This window comes from Lethenteron reissneri, chromosome 59 (assembly GCF_015708825.2).
Source record: "Lethenteron reissneri isolate LAM-NWPU_2019-01 chromosome 59, ASM1570882v1, whole genome shotgun sequence".
NCBI classification, from domain to species: Eukaryota; Metazoa; Chordata; class Hyperoartia; order Petromyzontiformes; family Petromyzontidae; genus Lethenteron; species Lethenteron reissneri.
Genome location: NC_083837.1, coordinates 4765619 through 4787633, shown reverse-complemented (window position 1 = coordinate 4787633; position 22015 = coordinate 4765619). Strand labels below are relative to the sequence as shown.

General features: G+C 53.7%; 1 protein-coding gene across 4 annotated transcripts in view; it reads left to right on the top strand.

Annotated features, from left to right (window-relative positions):
- LOC133357798 (cationic amino acid transporter 2-like) overlaps positions 1–9379 on the top strand; it is a 68149-nt gene extending 58770 nt beyond the window's left edge. For all 4 annotated transcript variants that reach the window (XM_061575931.1, XM_061575933.1, XM_061575935.1 and 1 more), the window contains 2 exons: positions 776–884; positions 3910–9379. In XM_061575931.1, the coding sequence (XP_061431915.1) occupies positions 776–884; positions 3910–4055 (255 nt within the window). In that variant the 3' untranslated portion in view covers positions 4056–9379. The remainder of the gene's footprint in view (positions 1–775; positions 885–3909) is intronic.
- The last annotated feature ends 12636 nt before the right edge of the window (positions 9380–22015 follow it).

The following is a 22015-nucleotide window of genomic DNA, read 5'->3' as shown; positions in this document are numbered from 1 at the left end:
GTAGGGTACGGGTATCGGGTACCCGATTGCGACCTGCTCTTCCCCCCCTCCTCCCTCCCCGACAATACACAAACGGTGAAACCACCGCCCACCCATCATCGTCATCGTGTTGCTGTCCAAACCCCCCCCAGTGGGTTCAAATGGCGTGGCGGTAACTCAACGCCGACTGATGCCTTTATCGGCGAAAGTGGCCCACAACCAACCCTCCACCTCTGAAAATTGAGTGCAGATCACCAAGTTTGAAGTGTTGGTTCAGCTCCTCATGCTGCCACCACCACCACCACTAAAGTACAAAGATCCCCCGTCTTATTGTTTTTTTTGGTAAAGTCACGTAGAAGGGAAATAATAACATTTGATTTTATGATGTTTTACGTGTATTATTTTATTATTTCCCTTCTATGTGACTTTACCGAAAGAACCAAGAAAAGATGAATCCCTGCAGTCACGAAAGCTTTAAATCGAAAATATCCCCCGTATAGCCTTTAACAGACTGCTGGGGCAAGTGCTGTTAGTGAGTAGCACCTATGAAGGCCGGCACGGCAGACACGAGAGGGGCGGGGGAGGGGGGTGGCCAGGACTACGCCCGGCCGTCTTTGTCTCCCTCTCTTATCGGCCACAGTTCCCCCCACCCCCCACCTTTGATAAACTGAGTGAAGAAGACTGAGACTGCCGTACGAGGTGCAATCGTGCAAGCGCCACGACAGTGCAGGTCGTGCAGCTACGCACGTGCGTGCCGTACCGCGTGACAAGGTGTGCCTTTCTCTCCGCCTCGCAGGTGCCCTTGCTGCCCGTGCTGCCCGTTGTCAGCATCTTCGTGAACACCTACCTCATGGTGCTGCTGGACCTCATGACCTGGATTCGGTTTGCAGCCTGGATGACCATCGGTATGGCAATCCCTCCGCTCCCCTCTCCTCCCCTTCGCTCTGCTGTCTGCCTACCCGGCCACTAGCCGAGGCCGCCGGCGGTGTGACAAAGCGTCGGGTTGCATCGATCGGCAGCGCGCGTGGGAACTGGGAATTCCTCCGCCGGGGATGCGCGTCGTAGGTAGCGGGTTCATGCGACGCCTGCAGGCACTCGGAGGCCGCTACTTTCAACGTAATGTCTAACAACGAGTTGGTGTCTGTGTCGAAACCCCGACCCTGATTGGTGGCGACAGTTCATGGCAATGACTCCACCACGCACCACCATGCGCCACCACGCACCACCACGCACCACCACGCACCACCACGCACCACCACGCACCACCACGCACCACCACGCACCACCACGCACCACCACGCACCACCACGCACCACCACGCACCACCACGCACCACCACGCACCACCACGCACCACCACGCACCACCACGCACCACCACGCACCACCACGCACCACCACGCACCACCACGCACCACCACGCACCACCACGCACCACCACGCACCACCACGCACCACCACGCACCACCACGCACCACCACGCTCCACCATGTACCACCATGCACCACAACGCACCACAACGCTCTTGGCTGGCCATCGAACAAAGATGGTGGTTCTGCGGCCGTCTGGAACACTCTTCCTTCCGATATCAAGAAGCCACTGAAGCTATGCACTTTGAAATCCAGATTGAAAACTAATTTCTTTAGAACTAATTTTTGTGTTTAGTTGGCTGTCCTTCCCCCGCAACGCCGATTTAGCACCGTTGGCTACGTACGGTGCGAAAGAAGTTCAACGTACATACAGTCCGTATGTTGAACTTCACCGTTGAAGGACTCCGCCGATCTGCGAATGTGGCGAGCTGTGGTCCATGAGCATCTCCCAGAGCAACAGAAACAGAAGCGGCAGCAACGATCTACCTTGCTGCCCCAGAACCCACCTTGCTGCCCCAGAACCCATTGCTTCCCATCGGCTGTCACACCTCACAGGAAGACCATCTCACAGAAACCCGTTGATTTTTGGAGTCTCCATGAGCAAGTAATCGAGATATTCAAGAGTTGATAATAATTATAAAAAAACCTTGGGGCAGGAGGGCAGCATAGTGGTTAACACTCGTACCGCGTGCAGCGTCAAAGGGCCTGGGTTCGATTCCTGCCCTTGGGCACCTTTGTGTGTGTGTGTGACGTTTCTATGACCTCCCCATGTTCTGCCTAGGTTTCCTCCCATAGATAAACAACAACAAACCCCACCCATAAATTGTAATCGGTTTCGGCCAAAATATTACCACAATGTGGACAAAACCCACCAGCGAATGACTCGATTTGTCATTGCGTTTTGGCAGGACGAGGATTCGCCGCGCCTTTCCCCGGGTCAACGAGCGTAGTCGCAGTAGTAATAATAATAGTGAATAATAAACTATATTTGACAGGACAATAGTTGAGGGATATCATATCGGAAATGTGGATTCAGTTTGTGCGGTGCAGCGTGGGGCGAGGGCACGGTCTCTAGCACGGCGCAGGTTGCGCTGTGCGCGGCAACAGCAGCAGCAGCAACAGCAGCAGCAACAGCAGCAACAGCAGCAACAGCAGCAACAGCAGCAACAGCAGCAACAGCAGCAACAGCAGCAACAGCAGCAACAGCAGCAACAGCAGCAACAGCAGCAACAGCAGCAACGCCACCTCTCTCATTCGTGCCGCTTCCCAGAGCAGTAGCAGCAGCAGGCAGCAGGCAGCAGCAGCAGCAGGCACTGTCATCAATGCCTCGGAGCATATTTCAGAGTAACGACCTTCTTAGAATGCAGCGCGCGGCAGGGAACACACTGTACCCGCCACGGTACTCTGCACTTTGCTCGCTCTCTCGCGCTCTCTCTCTCTCGACCTCTCGATGGCTCTCTCGCTCGCTCGTTCTCTCTCGCGCTCGCTCGTTCGCTCGTTCTCTCTCGCGCTCTCTCGCTCGCTCGCTCTCTCGATGGCTCTCTCGCTCGCTCGTTCTATCTCGCGCTCGCTCTCTCTCGCGCTCTCTCGAGCTCTCGACCTCTCGATGGCTCTCTCGCTCGCTCGCTCTCGCGGTCTCTCTCTCGCGCTCTCGCTCGCTCTCTCGCTCGCTTTCTCTCACGCGCTCGCTCGATCGCTCTCTCTCTCGACCTCTCTTGCTCTCTCGCTCGCACTCGCTCGCTCTCTCTCTCCTCGCTCTCGCGTGCCGGCCGGCCCTCTTGCCTACCATACATCATCCGCCTGGCAAGCGGTAATTCCACTGTGTGCGCTTGCGTGTGCACACGCAGTGCCAAACGTGTGTGCAGTACCGTTTTTTTTGTTGCTGCTGCAAGATTATATTTGGTATAATTTTTTTAAACCTTTTTATTTCTAAAAGTGTTTATATTCTTATTCCGCTGCGGGCATTTTCTCATTTGTGGTCTCATTTTTCTTTTCTTTTCCAAGGCTTTGCATCATTTCGGTGCATTTAAGATTTTGTACAGCGTACGACCCAAAGACAAAGATTCCACCCCTCGTGTAACCTTCACAGACTGTTGGGGCAAGTGCAGTTAGCGAGCAGCACCTATATGATGTGCAGCACAACACACGACGGGGTGGGTGGCCAGCACCACGCCCGACCGCCTTTGTCTCCCCAGTGGCGATGTTTTACACGCCGCACTAGGTGCTTGCCTGAGGTTGAGTTGACCTGGTGGGAGGCCCAGGACCGGTTCAGATAATCGTCGCTGTGAGCCGGGAATCGAACTCAGGTTGCCGGGGTTTTCGCACCGTTGCGGGCTCAACGCAGATGCCATCTCGTCGGAACCGTGCTCTTGACGTTTCGATTTGGCTCTGGCTCTCGTAACGATCATTGTTTTTCGAGAATCGTTAGAAAAAAATGGGGGGGGGGGGGGGGCGAGTGGGTGGTTTGTACACAGCCGCTTCGAAACATTTCCGTCCGCGAATTAACAACGGCGCGTTTGTCGTCGTTTTCATTGTCGTCGTCGTCGCCATTTGCCGCCGCAGGTTTTCTGATCTACTTCTTCTACGGACTGAAGCACAGCAGCGAGGCCAAGAAGTACGCCCCTTCCGCGGGCAACGGCGGCCAGTCGCCGTTGCGGTCGATGCAGCCGCTCAACGCGGCCAAGGCCGATGAGGACAGCTCGGGTTGACCCCCCACCACCACCGCCGCCAATCCCCGCTGGCGGTTCGCTCGCTCACCGGCTCGCGAGTTAGCTGGTTATCGAGTTAGTTAGCTGGTTAGCGAGTTGGCTTGCCCCCCCCCCCCCCCAACCGATGGCTTGCTCCCGTCGGTGCATTCGATATGACCAGAGAGATGCGGACGGGGGCTGTGCGTCGGTACCACCTCTTTCTCCCCCCCCCCGCCCGGTGCCCCTTTCACACGCTCGTGCCACTTCCACCGTCGCTGGCCTTACGAGCCGAGCGTTTTCCTAGCGCGCAAGTTTTTTGTTTCGTTAGCGTCGCGTCCTTCTGCTGTGTCCTTTGTTTGTTTGACGCACGTGTTTCAAAAGTTTACTACACTTTGTACCGCGGCGATGCTCGCGAAGCGCGTGGAAACGACTTGCGACCCTTTCACGACGCCGTTGTCCCGTTACCGTAATTATTGTCTTTTTTTGGGGGGGGGACTTAGGATGGCTCAACGCACGTGTACACCCAATGCACGCATTAGGACGCCTCCACTTAACCAGTCCTTGGCGACGTTGAAAGACGGTCGTCGATAAAAATGTCCGCACCACTTCCGTGCACATTTCGAGAGCTGTCGGCACCTGACGACGATGTTGAATCTCCCGTGACAAAAAATAACAACGGAAACCGATTTCTTGGTTCTTTCGGTAAAGTCACGTAGATAGAAAATAAAATAAAAATATTTTTTTTTATAAATTGAAAAATAAATGAAAATGTAAATTATTTGTATTTTAATTTATTTTTAATTTGTATTATTTTAATTCATTTTTAAATTTTATTTTTTATTTTCTATCTACGTGACTTTACCGAAAAGAACCAATAATATTAATTCCTGCAGTCACGAAAGTTGAAAGTCAAAATTTTACGGAAACCAAACGAAGAACATTGCTGCGTCACTCTCGCCAAAGAAGCATTTCCTTCCGGGGGGCCAGTTTGACCCGGACCCTCAAATCGACGTCCGTCTCTCTCTCGCTTCTCAAGACTTCACATTCCCACTTGACGCGCGTAGCCTGCCTGCCTGCGCTTCCTCGCCGCCGCAATGAGGGGGGGCGGCGAGGGGGGGGGGGGGATAGCCCTGATCCCGACGATTACAAAGGGGATCTCTGCACCCGCGCACCGCACGAGAGATGATTCCGAGCTTCCGTCGCGCTCCGGAATAGCCTGGTTCGCTCGCTCGCTCGCTCGGAAACGACCTCGGGCTGCCGGGGAGCCATTACGCAGCCTTGACGCTCTGCGCACAGCTTCCGTGGTGCCTAGGAGATGTTGACTACCTCGCATGGTATACAGGAGGGCGCTGGGTTCGAGCCCGACACCTCTGACGCCTGCGGTATATTTAGAGTTTGCGTGTCTCTCTCCACCGTGGCCGCGCGTATTTTTCTCCGGGTCCTCTGTTTTTTTTTTTCCTCCCCCCCCCCCCCCCACATTTAGAATCGGCGTCACGCGTTTACAGTATTTGGTGTTTCGCTGATATGCTTTTCCACGTGAATAAGCCACTTTTGTTGAGTTGATGCTTGTGGCCAGGCCGCTTCTGAAAAAAAGAGCTACATCGCTCGGTAGTAAAAATAAAAAAAAATAGTTTATTAGTTTTTGTACTCGTCATCCTAGGATCATGGAGGTGTGGCGGTGGCGGGAGGGGGGGGACAAGCAGTGGCGAAGGGAAAAAAACAAATACCTTGCATGAAGTCTAGGGTTAGCGTGCGACGCATCAGAGCAGAAACCGAATAAGCGGATGTCTCCGGCCGAACCGTTTGACTCATCGGTGAATGAAAACGCAGCAACCGGTATTTTGTTCCGTTCGTCCGCTTGGCCCGTCGTCTTTTTCGTCGCCGAGAAAAAGTCCTCGCGAATTTTTCCTTCGACGTGCACTCACGGCATTCTAATCCCCCTCTTGCCGAGTCCCACCATTCCTGGGGTTGTCCTCTGCCCCCTACACAGCGAGGTGGACTCTTCATTATCCTCGGCCTCCACAAACGCCCACACTTTTCTCTCTCGTCACTCGGAGCGCAAGTAGTCGCGTTGTATTTTTTCGATTTAAAGCTTTCGTGACTGCAGGGATTCGTATTATTGGTTCTTTCGGTAAAGTCGCGTAGAAGGGAAATAATAAAATAATAAAAATAAAACCTAATATAAAAAAATTCTCACGACGTTTCGGCCACAATGCAAGCAGCCATCCTCGGGTGAAGATTTTTTTTATTTCTTTTTTATTATATTCTGTTTTATTTTTATCATTTTATTATTTCCCTTCTACGTGACTTTACCGAAAGAACCAAGAATGTAGTCGCGTTGTGCACAAACGTGCACGCGTGGAAAGGCTAAATACGCACGCGCTTTTAGGCACCCAAAGGCAGAGATCCCCCGTGTAGCCTCGGCAAACTGTTGGGGCAAGTAGTGTTAGCGAGCACCTGCTCGCAGACGAGGTGGAGATGGTGACACTGGCATTCCAAGCGACACAAAAGTGCGTGGCACCAAATTCACAACCTACCCGCCTGTATCTCGACAATCGGCAGTGGGGCGTACTTTATATCTGCTGCAGACAATCCATGATGGGGGGGGGGTTCTGGATTGGTTCGTAGACATCGCTGAGCTTTTGTGACGACATTGAACGCATTTTCTAGAAATGCGACCTGCGCATTAGCCAAAAATGCGTTCCGTTCTCGAACAACGTTAATACAATCCTTACCCAGCGTCCGAATATATTACAACTTTGCTGAATGCTTGCTTTTTTTACATCTACCAACTGCACACGGCGTGTGTGTTTTCTTTCATTTTAATCACTCGAGTGCCATTTCACGCCGGACTTTGTGTTCGGTATGAATGTTAGAAAAACTAATTAAGAAATATACAACTCTACCCAAGGTCGGATCAAGGCGCGGGGGGGGGGGGGGGGGTTCAGGGGCTGCATCTCCCTGTCAGCTGGAGGGCCTTCAGAGATTAAGTGAAAAGTTAATTTCACTTGAGAATGCAGAATTTTATTTGTTGTTAGCCTTGTAAAAAAATACATTTTATTTTTCTTTTAACTTTAGTTTTCCTTTTAAAAATGTTACGGGGGGGGGGGGGGGGCGTCCTCACAGTATCTATAGCCCAGGGGCCTACAAAATGTTAATCCAGGCCCTGGGTCTACCACTGCTAGACTAGCCGACACGTTTGCACTTTTAGGATAAAACCCAGGGAAAAAAAAATTTGGGTTTCGGTTTTTTCCCAAAAGTAAGACGTCCCAAGGAATGACGCCACTTAACCATTTCTCATTCTGATGACGTACGTGCGTGTACGTCATCGGAATGTGTATGTCATGGGAATGTGTACATCATCGGAATGGAATCGAAAGTAGAAGGCCATGCAGGAGGGGGACGTGTGGCACAGATTGGCGCCAGCTATCGCAGCATGCAGCGATCGTGTTGCTGCCATTCTCTGCGGTGAGTAACAATGTCTTTAAAAAAAAATTAACGCGTAAAAACAAAGTTTTTCACTATAAATCCTTTATATGCGTGGCGGCTAGAGTCCTCTCGTCGTCTGGCTTGAGATGGCTGCCACCTATGGGTCAGATGATTGCCTGCCACCATTAAGCAATTGGTAATTAAATATAATATATTTTTTCCTAAAAAGTGTAAAATTTTGGAAAAAACTTTTCACGAACATTAATTGTCTCGCACAACGAGTCTGTGTGCAAAATGTCAGCTCGATTGGATCACGGGAAGTGGGTTTAAAAACGACTGAAAGATTTGCACGGTCGTAAGCGCGCAAGCAAGCAAGCAAGTGAACTTAATATAAAGGATTTAAAAACAACGGCGATACTACGCCTCTCCAAATAAAATCACGTGGACACCCGCCGCCCATCCACCCACCCTGCAACTTGCAGCGACGTCTCGGAACGTGAAAGGGTTACACTGCATCGGGTCAGCGATGTTCCTGCCGCCAGGTCCGCGTCTCGCGACAATGCGAGCGAGACACGCTTGTGGGCACGATGGGCACGCACTTTCATGATCGCACGACGTAGGCAGTCCGTAACCTCCCCCCCCCCCCCTCCCAAATATCTTACATTGTTCTTAAAACGTTGTCCTTAAAACGTACAAAATCCAAATCTAATTTCAGGCCCTTTCTGATTTAGAGATACAAACAAATGGCACATCGGTCACGCTGGTTTTACTCGACGCTTTCTGATCGTTTTATTTCAAAAAGAAATCGCGTTCGGAACCGTAGCCACACTATCCGTGACCTTTCAAATCTGGCGACGATTTCCAGGGTGGGTGACAGCTCCCGGCTCTCTCTCGTGCTCTCTGGTCATGTTCGAAGCGACAAGGGTAAAAAGTCAACTTTTTTTGTGTTGCCCCTAGGCGCTCTCACACACACACACCCACACATCCGATGGGCCCTACGAACCAGCGAGTTTTCACCGCATGAGTTAAGTGAATGGTTTCACAGTCGTCGCCACTTCTTGAAGTACCACTTCCGCTAGAGGGCAATAATAAAAAAAACCAAGTCGCCCTCTTCACGAACGACTCGCACTTACAATCTTACAATTGAGCCATCTTAGGTAACCAATTGTTTGAAGGAGAGATTTGTTGTTGTTTACATACTACGGAAATGTGTAAGCCTGGATGCTTTAATTTATTTTCCAAATTCTGGAACTGCCTTTGGGACTCGTACAATGTTTTTAAGTCGAATCATTGTCGCTGTCCCGCGGTAATGCAGCTATTTAAAGGCTCTGTGTAAACATATTTCATCTCATTGTACGTGAGGTTTGGTTGGCGGTGGTGCCTTGCTAATTTTTTTTTCAAACAGTTTGGCACACTTTTGATTTTATTTTTACCTTGGGACGTTTGCAGCGGTGCGATTTTATGTTTTTTTTTGTTAGGTCCGTGCGTAGAAGTAGAATTTCTACCCGTGTTTTTGCCTCTCGAGCCTCGTATTACAGGGGCCACCGAGCAAAAAAAACCCTCTTCAAAGACCGCCACAGCCTTCAAACGGCACACCAGCTGTTCTTAACCTCTCAATCGTAAACCAAAAAAAGTATATTCTTGGTTCTTTCGGTAAAGTCACGTAGAAGGGAAATAATAAAGAATAAAAATATAAAACAATAAAATTCTCACGACGTTTCGACTGCAACACAAGCAATCATCATCAGGTGTGAAATCCACAGCAAGAAAATAAAAAAAGTGGCGGTTTTTTCTTAAGAAAAAAAACGAAAATTTGAAAGAACCAAAAATATGAATCCCTGCAGTCACGAAAGCTTTAAATCTAAAAATCTAAAAAAGTATGTTAATAAATATGTAATAAAAGGACTCGAACACTTCTCTCTGTCTTCGTGTCTTTATTCAGGTTCACGTCTTTACCCACACGGCACTCTGTTATAACTCCTGTATTTGTAGCCCCCGGCTATTCACTGCTATTATAGCTTCCTCTCCCCTCTGACTCTCTGCTTCATCTACTGTAACCTCCTCCCTGCAGACTCGCTGCTACCCCTATGCAGACTCCCGCTGCTACCCCTATGTGCAGACCCTCTGGCTGTCACTGTATGCAGACCCGCTGCCCACCCTCTCTGTGCAGCCCCGCTGCTGACTGCAGCCTCCTCGCTGCTTCGGGTCGGTCACCGCTGGCCAACGGTGCCGATCCTCGCTCCCCCCGTGTTCGTGGCGATCTCGCCACACCCCGCTTCGCCCTTCGTGGCCTTCCTCTGTTCCTGGTTCCCCGTCACTCCCCTTGCTCTTCCGGTTCCCCTCCTTCTATACTCAACCCCTCTGCCCCCCACGTGACCTAACTCCTCCCCCCCTGACGGCGCCTCAGAAGGGCCGTTTACAACCGCATTACATCACCCTCCCCCCTAAAGAAAATCCAGCCGACCTCGGCTGAATTGCAACCTGAAAAGCAATGCGGGTGTAAAGGGCCAACACGCAAAAAGACACGAAGCATTGAAGAACATTATAACAATAACACAACACAACACAATCTAACGAAACGTGAGGGATTTCGAGCGAGTACGGGTAGCCGGGCCGTCCCGGACGGTCGGCGGCCCACCCGCCGAGCGGGAACGTGGAAGGGTTTTAGGGGCGACGGGCGCAAGTTCTTCCGTCGCCATTGGAGGCCCGCCACTGTCCCGCTCGCGTCCAGAAACATCCCGTACTCGCGTCCGCGGAGGGATAGGAAGAGCTGCAGGTCCCGTGGGTTCTGCGGCTCCGGTCGGCGTCCCACAAGCGGAAGGTCCTCCTCCCTGCGCTGTCACGGCCGGATTGTCTTGGATGACGCAAAATCCCGTCAGCCGGTCCCCCTTCAACCGGTCCCGGTGTAAGCGGAGGTTCGAGAACATCCACTGCCCGCGCGACAGGCTGAGGGGGGGGCTGAGCCGGTCCACACCTGTGCCGGAGGGTCTTTCTTTGGGACGTCCGCGATCGAGGCCTCCTGCTGGGGCGGCCCCGGAACCCGGGCCCAGCAGTCCCTGGCATAGTGGCCCCGACGGCCGCAGCGGAAACAGTCGACGTCGGGTCGGCGCGCAGCAGGCACCCCGTCCCGACGTGGCCGCGCCGGCGGCGGAGCCCGCAGCCCCGGCCCGCTTCGAGCCGGCCACGGAGTGGAGGCGGCCGACAGCTCCTTTGGGCCGGTCGCATCCGGCACGTACACGGCCTTTGTAGGGTCCCACCCTACGGCCCCCCCCATCGACGACAGGACCGCCCGTCCACGCCGTGACTTGTTTCCAGCGGCGGAGATTGAACTGGGCGTCCAAACACTTGGCCGCGGTCCGGGACGTGAGTTTCTCGTGACCGCACGCCGGCATAGGAATGCCCAGATCCCGGGATAACTCCAACATCTTCCCCAAGATGAGAGGTTCCAGCAGGTCAGGCTCCGTCTCCGGGTAAGCGGCCATCGCGAGTTCCAGCACGGCGCCCCTGTACGCTACAGGCGACTCCTCCGGTGCGCGTTGCCGCTGCACGAAGCGGCGATGGGCGTCATCCGGTGGCTCGTACGCGTCCGCCATTTCGTCGAACACTCCACGCAATGTTTTCTTCTTCGCAGCTTTTATAGAGCGAAAAAAACGAACAGACTCATCGTCAAGGAGAGTCGGAAGCACCTCCAGCGCCTCGGCGTCCGTCCACCTTGCCGTTCGTACCGCCGCCAAAAATCGACAAGCGAACGCACTCCAATCGCCCCCGATGGAGAACTCCTTAACAGTTGTAAGGTGACGACTGCGGCTCCTTGGCCTGCTTCCGTCCGTCACCGACTCTTCCGGCGGCAAGTTCAGCAAGGCGTCGCAACGCGGTGTCGCCAAGATGGCGGACGATCCTCGTGGCGGCCCCAAAATGGCGGCTTCCCGCCTTCCGTGGTGCGCCACGCCCAAGATGGCGTCTTCACGCCGCGTGGCCGATGGCGGCGCCATCGAAGACGACCCGGGCTCCTGCCGATCACCACCATCACCTTCCAACGCCGCCCTTGGCGTGACAAGGTCACACAACTCCGTGATGACGGTTTTTAGGGTCGCCAGTTGCTCCGCCATCCGGGTCCATCTTAAATCTTCGTCCTTCAACGCAGATGGGTCGGACGCAGCGGCAACCTCCTCCACACCCGGGCCCTCACGGATCTCTCCCTCCGCCGAAGTGAAGCCGACCTCAGGAGGAAGATCGTCGTCGTCCGATGATGAAGCCGACGCCGGAGATGGGATATTCTTCTTCCTCAGTTGTTTCGCCATGCCGTTTCACTTCTGACTCCAGTGTAATAAAAGGACTCGAACACTTCTCTCTGTCTTCGTGTCTTTATTCAGGTTCACGTCTTTACCCACACGGCACTCTGTTATAACTCCTGTATTTGTAGCCCCCGGCTATTCACTGCTATTATAGCTTCCTCTCCCCTCTGACTCTCTGCTTCATCTACTGTAACCTCCTCCCTGCAGACTCGCTGCTACCCCTATGCAGACTCCCGCTGCTACCCCTATGTGCAGACCCTCTGGCTGTCACTGTATGCAGACCCGCTGCCCACCCTCTCTGTGCAGCCCCGCTGCTGACTGCAGCCTCCTCGCTGCTTCGGGTCGGTCACCGCTGGCCAACGGTGCCGATCCTCGCTCCCCCCGTGTTCGTGGCGATCTCGCCACACCCCGCTTCGCCCTTCGTGGCCTTCCTCTGTTCCTGGTTCCCCGTCACTCCCCTTGCTCTTCCGGTTCCCCTCCTTCTATACTCAACCCCTCTGCCCCCCACGTGACCTAACTCCTCCCCCCCTGACGGCGCCTCAGAAGGGCCGTTTACAACCGCATTACAAATATATAGGGTTTGATGAAACAAAAGTAAAGGTGGACTTATGTGTCCCCGTGCTTAAATGTGCGTTTCGATGATTTACCATCTTAAACAAACAAAAGAATGTGGCCATCTCTCGCACTACCCCCAAGAAAGGGCATCTCGCGCCCGAAAGGGGGGTGGGGGGGGGGGGGTGACGCACCCCAGGTTAAGCAGAAGAAAGGAGAGCCACTGCTGTACAACAACGATCCACACCACCCCACTCCACCACCGCCAGCCCCGGATATCTCGGGAGAAGAGGGGGAAAAAAACCCACCACGGAACTAACGTTGGCATCGTAAGCGTTGCAAACAAATCTGCGTTCACGGGTGGCCGATCGTGGCGACTAAAACAAAATTCCTGCCTGACAATTCGTAAAATTTCGATTCAAAGCTTTCGTGACTGCAGGGATTCATATTCTTGGTTCTTTCGGTAAAGTCACGTAGAAGGGAAATAAAAAAATAAAACAATAAAATTCTCACGACGTTTCTATTGCAACACAAGCAATCATCATCAGGTGTGAAATACCACAGCAAGAAATTTTAATCGGGTGTGAAAACCACAGCAAGAACATTTCTAATTTTCTTGCTGTGGTTTTCACACCTGATGGTGATTGCTTGTGTTGCAATCGAAACGTCGTGATAATTTAATTGTTGTATTTTTATTTTTCTATTATTTCCCTTCTACGTGACTTTACCGAAAGAACCAAGAATATGACAATTCGTAGTTTAAAAATTATAATAGATTGCGCCAATAGGCGATGGTACTTGGTACAGCTGTGGCGAATTTGTTAGATGATTGAAACCCATGTGGGTTACCGTTCGGTCCATGGCGTTCTGGCAGATGGCGATGCCCCAGAATTGTATCACATTGGCTTTTCGTGGAATTAGCCACTGCTCCGATTTGGATGGAGACTGGCAAAATCAGTGGCGACAATTTCACAGGAAACAGTCACGCGCGTTCTAAATACAAACCACCTCGTTTCCATGACTTGGGGTGGTGGTGGTGGTTGCCATTTGGAAGGAGTGGAAAGGTCATGCAGGTCAACTCTGCGCGTAGACATTCGGTGTGGCAACAAAATTTAAAGTAGTGCACCCGCTGGTGCTGAGAGGGGAGTTTCGGGGGGGGAGGGGGGTGTGAGAGTAGCTTGGCAAGCATACGATGTTTTTTGCGCTCAATCCAAAATAAAATAATGGGTTTAAAAAAAAATGCCCATGAAGAAGATTTGGTAATTTTTATTTTATTCAACGTCTAAAATGTCGTTTTTGACAGACGGCTCTGTTTGTGTGTGGGGTGTTTTTTTTCTTTCGGGGAGGATGGTGGTGGGAAGTGTAGCCCCCCACAGTGGTTCGCCCCCCACTCAGCCATCAACTCCGACAGACAACCCGAGTTCGATGCCCGACCTTGGCTAACGTCTGGCACCCCCCCACCCCACCCGGACCAAGACGGTGCAGGGAGGAGAAGGCTGGAGGTCGGTGGGTGCGGGAGCTTGTTCCAGGAGTGACTTGGCTCATGGTTGTCATAATTTTTGAAAAAAAAAATATTTTATTGGTACAATATTGAAAACCCATTTTTGTTTATTTTACCAACAATGCCTGTGTAATAAGCTCGATCCTTGCCACAGCTTGCCTTACGGATGGGGCCGAGACCAATTCTGTTCTCACCTCTCCATGGGTGATATCATGTTCGTGATGCCAGCTGCTGGGCTGGCATCGCGGCCCATTGATTTCATTTTTTGTAATTTCCAATAAAGCGCCCAGGTGCAGGTTCTGCCCCCACCCCATCTCCCTCTGTGTGATAGATGTGGTAACACTGCACTCACACAGTACACACACTGCCTCACACAGTACACACACAGTACACACTGCACACAGTACTATAGTACACACACACTGCACACACTACACACACAGTACACACACAATACACACAGTGCACACACTACACACACAGTATATACAGTACACACACACTGCGCACAGTGCACACACACTGCGCAGTGCACACACACTACACAGTGCACACACAGTACACACACTGCACACACAGTACACACTGCACACACAGTACACACTGCACACAGTACACACACACACTGCACACTGCACACAGTACACACACACTGCACACACTGCGGACACAGTACACACACTGCACACACTACACACACACTGCACACACTGCACACACTGCGCACACAGTACACACATTGCATATAGTACACACACAGTAAACGTACTGCACACACAGTCCACAAACAACATTATCCCACGTCCGACCGCATAGCCGCATGTCGAGTGTGACTTTTTTGTTTTAAACGCATCGCGGAGCGAATCTTTTAGGTAGAAATAGGTTAGCCCCTCCATATACAGCGCACAAAGCGAACCCGCACAAAGCGAACCGCACAAAGCGAACCCGCACAAAGCGAACCGCACAAAGCGAACCCGCACAAAGCGAGGGAGGGCCCTGGACAGAGCCAAGCCCAGCAGATGGTCTTGGCCCTTGTACCGCTGTGGACTGAAGGCAACGGGGTTTTGTCGATGGTTAGTCACAGAAGAGTTGTTACAAAAAACGGGAGGGGGGGATTTATTTTTATCTATTTTTTTTATTTAAACAATTTGGTTTACCCGTGATTCGCAGTGACCCCCACCCCTCCCCTCCCCATCCACTGGTCATGTTTAGCCCGGAGCTGGGCTAAGTGAACAGCCGAGTGACGATTGGGTGGTTGATGATGGTGGTGGCTACGCTGCTGCTGATGCTGCTGCGGTGGCTGTATCATTAACCCAGCACTGTGGAGGCAGCAGCAGCAGCAGGGTCTTGGTGGATCACCCACAAACTCTCTCTTCCCGTGGGCGTGCAGGAGAGGAGCCCTCCGTACGCACCCTTTGCTCGCCAGAGGAAAGCTGTCAGAGCAAAATATGTACCTGGCTCACTGAGCTTGTGCCCCCCCCCCCCCCTCTGGGCGTGCTCCGGTCTCCTCCCGGCACGTAACCACAAATTGGCTGGAAAACATCTTCATACACAGAGGACTGCAGAGCTTGGCTGCCTGCTGCTGCCTGTACGTGGTGACCTCCCGAGTCGCACCCTCCCCACCACCACCACTCTCCCGTTTGAGAGTTAGCGGTGAATTACTAAGGCCAGGTGCGTTCCAAAGTAGAATTTAAAAAAATGTGTTCTTGGTTCTTTCGGTAAAGTCACGTAGCAGGGAAATAATAAAGTAATAAAAAGAAACCAATTAAATAATTTCCCTTCTACGTGACTTTACCGAAAGAACCAAGAATATGAATCCCTGCAGTCACGAAAGCTTTAAATCGAAATTTTAAAAAGTGTCAATTATTATTAGGAGCAAACACCGTTGCACCAGCTCGGAGGGGGGGGGGGGGCGAGTGAACCTAGAGCCCAACTAAAATGTTGAGCAGGGGGGCAAAGAGAACCCCGAGCGGCTTCTAGTTGTGTTTTTTTATGGCTGTTGTGTAGCTGGTAGGGAGTTTGTTTTTCTCTCTCTCTCTCCCCCCTCGTGTCGCGTCTCAATTGATGTGCAGTGTGCGTTCGATTTCCCAACTGGGGGAAAAATAAAGTTATCTCGACATTCACGCAGTGGTGGTGGTGGGTTGGTGGTGTGTGGTGGTGGGTTGTGGTGAGGTTGTGGTGAGGTTGTGGCGGGTTGTGGTTGGTTGTAGTGGGTTGTGGTGGGTTGTGGTGAGGTTGTGGTGGGTTGTGGTTGGTTGTGTTGAGTTTGTGGTGGGTTGGTGGTGGTTTGGGGGTGGGTTGTGGTGGTGGTGGGTTGGTGGTGGGTTGGTGGTGGGTGGTGGTGGGTTGTGGTGGGTTGGTGGTGGGTGGTGGTGGGTTGTGGTGGGCTGTGGTTGGTTGGTGGTGGGTCGGGGTGGGTTGGGGGTGGGTCGGGGTGGGTTGGGGGTGGGTCGTGGTGGGTTGGGGGTGGGTCGGGGTGGGTTGGGGGTGGATCGTGGTGGGTTGGGGGTGGGTTGTGGTGGGTTGGGGGTGGGTCGGGGTGGGTTGGGGGTGGGTCGTGGTGGGTTGGGGGTGGGTCGGGGTGGGTTGGGGGTGGGTCGTGGTGGGTTGGGGGTGGGTCGGGGTGGGTTGGGGGTGGGTCGTGGTGGGTTGGGGGTGGGTCGGGGTGGGTTGGGGGTGGGTCGTGGTGGGTTGGGGGTGGGTCGGGGTGGGTTGGGGGTGGGTTGTGGTGGGTTGGGGGTGGGTCGGGGTGGGTTGGGGGTGGGTCGTGGTGGGTTGGGGGTGGGTCGGGGTGGGTTGGGGGTGGGTCGTGGTGGGTTGGGGTGGGTTGTGGTGGGTTGGGGGTGGGTCGGGGTGGGTTGGGGGTGGGTCGGGGTGGGTTGGTGGTGGGTTGTGGTGAGTTTGTTAGTGGGTCGGGGTGGGTTGGTGGTGGGTTGTGGTGGGTTGGTGGTGGGTTGTGGTGGGTTGGTGGTGGGTTGTGGTGAGTTTGTTGGTGGGTCGGGGTGGGTTGGGGGTGGGTCGGGGTGGGTTGGGGGTGGGTCGGGGTGGGTTGGGGGTGGGTTGTGGTGGGTTGGGGGTGGGTCGTGGTGGGTTGGTGGTGGGTCGTGGTGGGTTGGTGGTGGGTTGTGGGTGGGTCGTGGTGGGTTGGGGGTGGGTTGGGGGTGGGTCGTGGTGGGTTGGGGGTGGGTCGTGGTGGGTTGGGGGTGGGTCGTGGTGGGTTGGGGGTGGGTCGTGGTGGGTTGGTGGTGGGTCGTGGTGGGTTGGGGGTGGGTCGTGGTGGGTTGGGGGTGGGTCGTGGTGGGTTGGGGGTGGGTCGTGGTGGGTTGGGGGTGGGTCGTGGTGGGTTGGGGGTGGGTCGTGGTGGGTTGGGGGTGGGTCGTGGTGGGTTGGTGGTGGGTCGTGGTGGGTTGGGGGTGGGTCGTGGTGGGTTGGTGGTGGGTCGGGGTGGGTTGGGGGTGGGTCGTGGTGGGTTGGGGGTGGGTCGTGGTGGGTTGGTGGTGGGTCGTGGTGGGTTGGGGGTGGGTCGTGGTGGGTTGGGGGTGGGTCGTGGTGGGTTGGGGGTGGGTCGTGGTGGGTTGGGGGTGGGTCGTGGTGGGTTGGGGGTGGGTCGTGGTGGGTTGGGGGTGGGTCGTGGTGGGTTGGTGGTGGGTCGTGGTGGGTTGGGGGTGGGTCGGGGTGGGTTGGTGGTGGGTTGTGGTGGGTTGGTGGTGGGTCGTGGTGGGTTGGTGGTGGGTCGTGGTGAGTTTGTTGGTGGGTCGGGGTGGGTTGGGGGTGGGTCGGGGTGGGTTGGGGGTGGGTTGGGGGTGGGTCGGGGTGGGTTGGGGGTGGGTTGGTGGTGGGTTGTGGTGGGTTGTGGTGGGTTGGTGGTGGGTCGGGGTGGGTTGGGGGTGGGTCGGGGTGGGTTGGGGGTGGGTTGGGGGTAGGTTGTGGTGGGTTGGGGGTGGGTCGGGGTGGGTTGGTGGTGGGTCGGGGTGGGTTGGGGATGGGTCGGGGTGGGTTGGTGGTGGGTCGTGGTGGGTTGGGGGTGGGTCGGGGCGGGTTGGGGGTGGGTCGGGGTGGGTTGGGGGTGGGTCGGGGTGGGTTGGGGGTGGGTCGGGGTGGGTTGGTGGTGGGTCGGGGTGGGTTGGGGATGGGTCGGGGTGGGTTGGTGGTGGGTCGGGGCGGGTTGGGGGTGGGTCGGGGTGGGTTGGGGGTGGGTCGGGGTGGGTTGGTGGTGGGTCGGGGTGGGTTGGGGGTGGGTCGGGGTGGGTTGGTGGTGGGTCGTGGTGGGTTGGTGGTGGGTTGTGGTGGGTTGGGGGTGGGTCGTGGTGAGTTTGTTGGTGGGTCGGGGTGGGTTGGGGGTGGGTCGGGGTGGGTTGGGGGTGGGTTGGGGGTGGGTCGGAGTGGGTTGGGGGTGGGTTGGTGGTGGGTTGTGGTGGGTTGGGGGTGGGTTGTGGTGGGTTGGTGGTGGGTCGGGGTAGGTTGGGGGTGGGTCGGGGTGGGTTGGGGGTGGGTCGGGGCGGGTTGGGGGTGGGTCGGGGTGGATTGGTGGTGGGTCGTGGTGGGTTGGTGGTGGGTTGTGGTGGGTTGGGGGTGGGTCGTGGTGAGTTTGTTGGTGGGTCGGGGTGGGTTGGGGGTGGGTCGGGGTGGGTTGGGGGTGGGTTGGGGGTGGGTCGGAGTGGGTTGGGGGTGGGTTGGTGGTGGGTTGTGGTGGGTTGGGGGTGGGTTGTGGTGGGTTGGTGGTGGGTCGGGGTAGGTTGGGGGTGGGTCGGGGTGGGTTGGGGGTGGGTTGGGGGTGGGTCGGGGTGGGTTGGTGGTGGGTCGGGGTGGGTTGGTGGTGGGTCGGGGTGGGTTGGTGGTGGGTCGGGGTGGGTTGGTGGTGGGTCGGGGTGGGTTGGGGGTGGGTTGGGGGTGGGTCGGGGTGGGTTGGGGGTGGGTTGTGGTGGGTTGGGGGTGGGTCGTGGTGAGTTTGTTGGTGGGTCGGGGTGGGTTGGGGGTGGGTTGTGGTGGGTTGGTGGTGGGTTGTGGTGAGTTTGTTGGTGGGTTGGTGGTGGGTCGGGGTGGGTTGGTGGTGGGTTGTGGTGGGTTGTGGTGGGTTGGTGGTGGGTCGGGGTGGGTTGGTGGTGGGTCGTGGTGGGTTCGTGGTGGGTCGGGGTGGGTTGGGGGTGGGTCGGGGTGGGTTTGTGGTGGGTTGTGGTGAGTTTGTTGGTGGTTCGGGGTGGGTTGGTGGTGGGTTGTGGTGGGTTGTGGTGGGTTGGTGGTGGGTTGTGGTGGGTTGGTGGTGGGTTGTGGTGGGTTGGGGGTGGGTCGTGGTGGGTTTGTTGGTGGGTCGGGGTGGGTTGGTGGTGGGTTGTGGTGAGTTTGTTGGTGGGTCGGGGTGGGTTGGTGGTGGGTTGTGGTGGGTTGGTGGTGGGTTGTGGTGGGTTGGTGGTGGGTCGGGGTGGGTTGGTGGTGGGTTGTGGTTGGTTGGTGGTTGACTTCAAACTTTCGTGACTGCAGGAAATCATATTCTTTGGTTCTTTCGGTAAAGTCACGTAGATATAATTTTTATTTATTTTCTATCTACGTGACTTTACCGAAAGAACCAAAGAATATGTACAGGGCTGCTTCAAAAAAAAAAATGCGAACACTTTTATATGGGACTATCGTTTTTAATGGGAAAGGAACGGACAATGTAGACTGTAACTTAATGACGAATGGATGTTTAATAGCTTCAAAAAGTCAGAGAGTCTCCACGTGTTCGCCATCGTTGTCAACGCACGTGCCTGGGAATCTTCTTCAGGTGGTCTCCAGAGTGTGGGAGGCGCATTTCTCGTGGTATTGCTGCAAATTCTCCGAAGCGTTAACATTTTTTTGAAGCACCTTGTATAATTGGGGGGGGGGGGGGAGGAGAGAAACATTGCGAGCCCACACACCGACGATTATTAGACACCAGCTTGTGTATAATAATAATTTAAATATTAAATAGAAAAATTGTTCAGCTCATGATTATTAATAAGGGGGGTTGCCCCCATGTGTAGTGACGTCACCCGCTAATGGTTATTGGGGAGGGGTGCGGCATGTGGAGTGACGTCACCCGCTCATGATTATTAATGAGGGGGGGCTCATGTGGAGTGACGTCACGCACGGGACATTCTTGGCTTATATTTTTATTATATTAGTAATTATTTATTATTAATTATTATTGAACGACGTCAACCGTTGTAAGCGTAGTCTTTGGTTCTTTAGGTAACGTCAATTAGAGAAAAAAATAAAAAGTGAATAATTTTTTAAATATAAACCAAAAAAATACTAATGTAGACTGTAGCCTGGTTCTTAATCGGAGTGAGTGTTCATAATCAACGTTTTTGGGTTAGATCGCGTTATTTATAAATGTGTCGTAACCCTCCACCACCCGACACGCCCAATCAGCAAAAAGTGTCACGTTGACAAAAGACAAATAGTTCACTGCTTTAGCCCACCGGTGTGTTGATGAGTGAAACCACAACATTTACAATTTTTGAGTACAACGTTTCGCTAGTAATTGCATCCAGTATCATCGGGCAATTCGGCAGAATTCTGTTGTGGTTTCACGCTTCAACACACCGGTGGGCTAAAGCAGTGAACTATTTGTCTTTTGTCAACGTGACACTTTTTTGCTGATTGGCCGTGTCGGGTGGTGGAGGGTTACGACACATTTATAAATAACGCGATCTAACCCAAAAACGTTGTTTATGAATAATATTGGTCGCGAAAGCCTACGTGTTAAACCGGAGTGAGTGTACTGGCAGTCTATAATGTAGACTGTAGCCTGGTTCTTAATCGAAGTGAGTGTACTGACAGTATAATGTAGACTGTAGCCTGGTTCTTGACCTGAGTGAGTGTACTGGCAGTCTATGATGTAGGCTGTAGCCTGATTCTTAATCGCAGTGAGTGTACTGGCAGTCTATAATGTAGACTGTAGCCTGGTTATTAATCGGAGTAAGTGTACTGACAGTCTATAATGTAGACTGTAGCCTGGTTCTTAACCTGAGTGGGTGTACTGGCAGTCTATAATGTAGACTGTAGCCTGGTTCTTAACCTCGGTGAGTGTACTGACAGTCTATAATGTAGACTGTAGCCTGGTTCTTAACCGGAATGAGTGTACTGGCAGTCTATAATGTAGACGTGGCCGCAAACGGCCCCACAGCAATGAGCGCTCCGCCGCCTTGAGGTCACGGGGCGATGTTGCTCTGCAACAGCAGCAGCAACCAATCACGAGGCTTTGTGCCAGGCTAGGTGCACTTTAAGGCCACGTGAAGCGTGGAACGCCCGCTGGCAGGAGGTCACGGGACTAGACCCAGGTGCCATGGGTTGACGTCACCACGGCGCCCTGTGCAAGGCTAGGTGCACTTTAAGGCCACGTGAAGAGTCGAACGCCCGCTGGCAGGTCACGGGATTAGACCCAGGTGCCATCGGTCGACTGACTGAGATGACTGGCCGATGCACCACCTGTGCCCCCCGCTATGCCAACTGTGCTCTGCCACACACACGAACGCGCACAACCCACGCAACGCTCAACCTTCAACAATGCGAGTTCAAATATACTAATAGGGGTCTTCCCCTTTTTTCTGGCAACAAAAACTGACACCTTTTGCAAGGAATCATGCTTACATTAACCACAATACTTGCAGTCAAATGCAACAAAAAACAATACTTGTGATAATGTATGCATTGTCTTTGCAACTGATTGGTCCACACCAGAGACAGCTTTCTTTAGAGCCTAGTCTCATATGGTGTTCGACCAGATGACGCCAAAAGGCTCACCCCGAGCTCTCATTACTCTGGTAGTGCCGTTGTCTTTGAACTGTGCGCCTTTTGGCGTCATCTGGTCGAACACCATATGAGACTAGGCTCTAAAGAAAGCTGTCTCTGGTGTGGACCAATCAGTTTCAAAGGCAATGCATAAATTATCAGAGTATTGTTTTTTGTTTGCATTTGACTGGAAGTATTGTGGTTAATGTAAACATGATTCCTTGCAAAAGGTGTCAGTTTTTGTTGCCAGAAAAAAGGGGAAAACCCCTATTAGTATATTTTGGTACTGGCAAAGGAGGTCCCATGATGTAAAATGCGAGTTCAACTCCGATGAAGTTTGGAGGGCTGAACGGGCGAGTTCAAAACAACTCGCAAACACACGCCTCGTGAAAGACCCAACGCAGAAGACGTCCGGGGGTTTGATCTTTCACGAAGCTCACAGTCCACCGCCT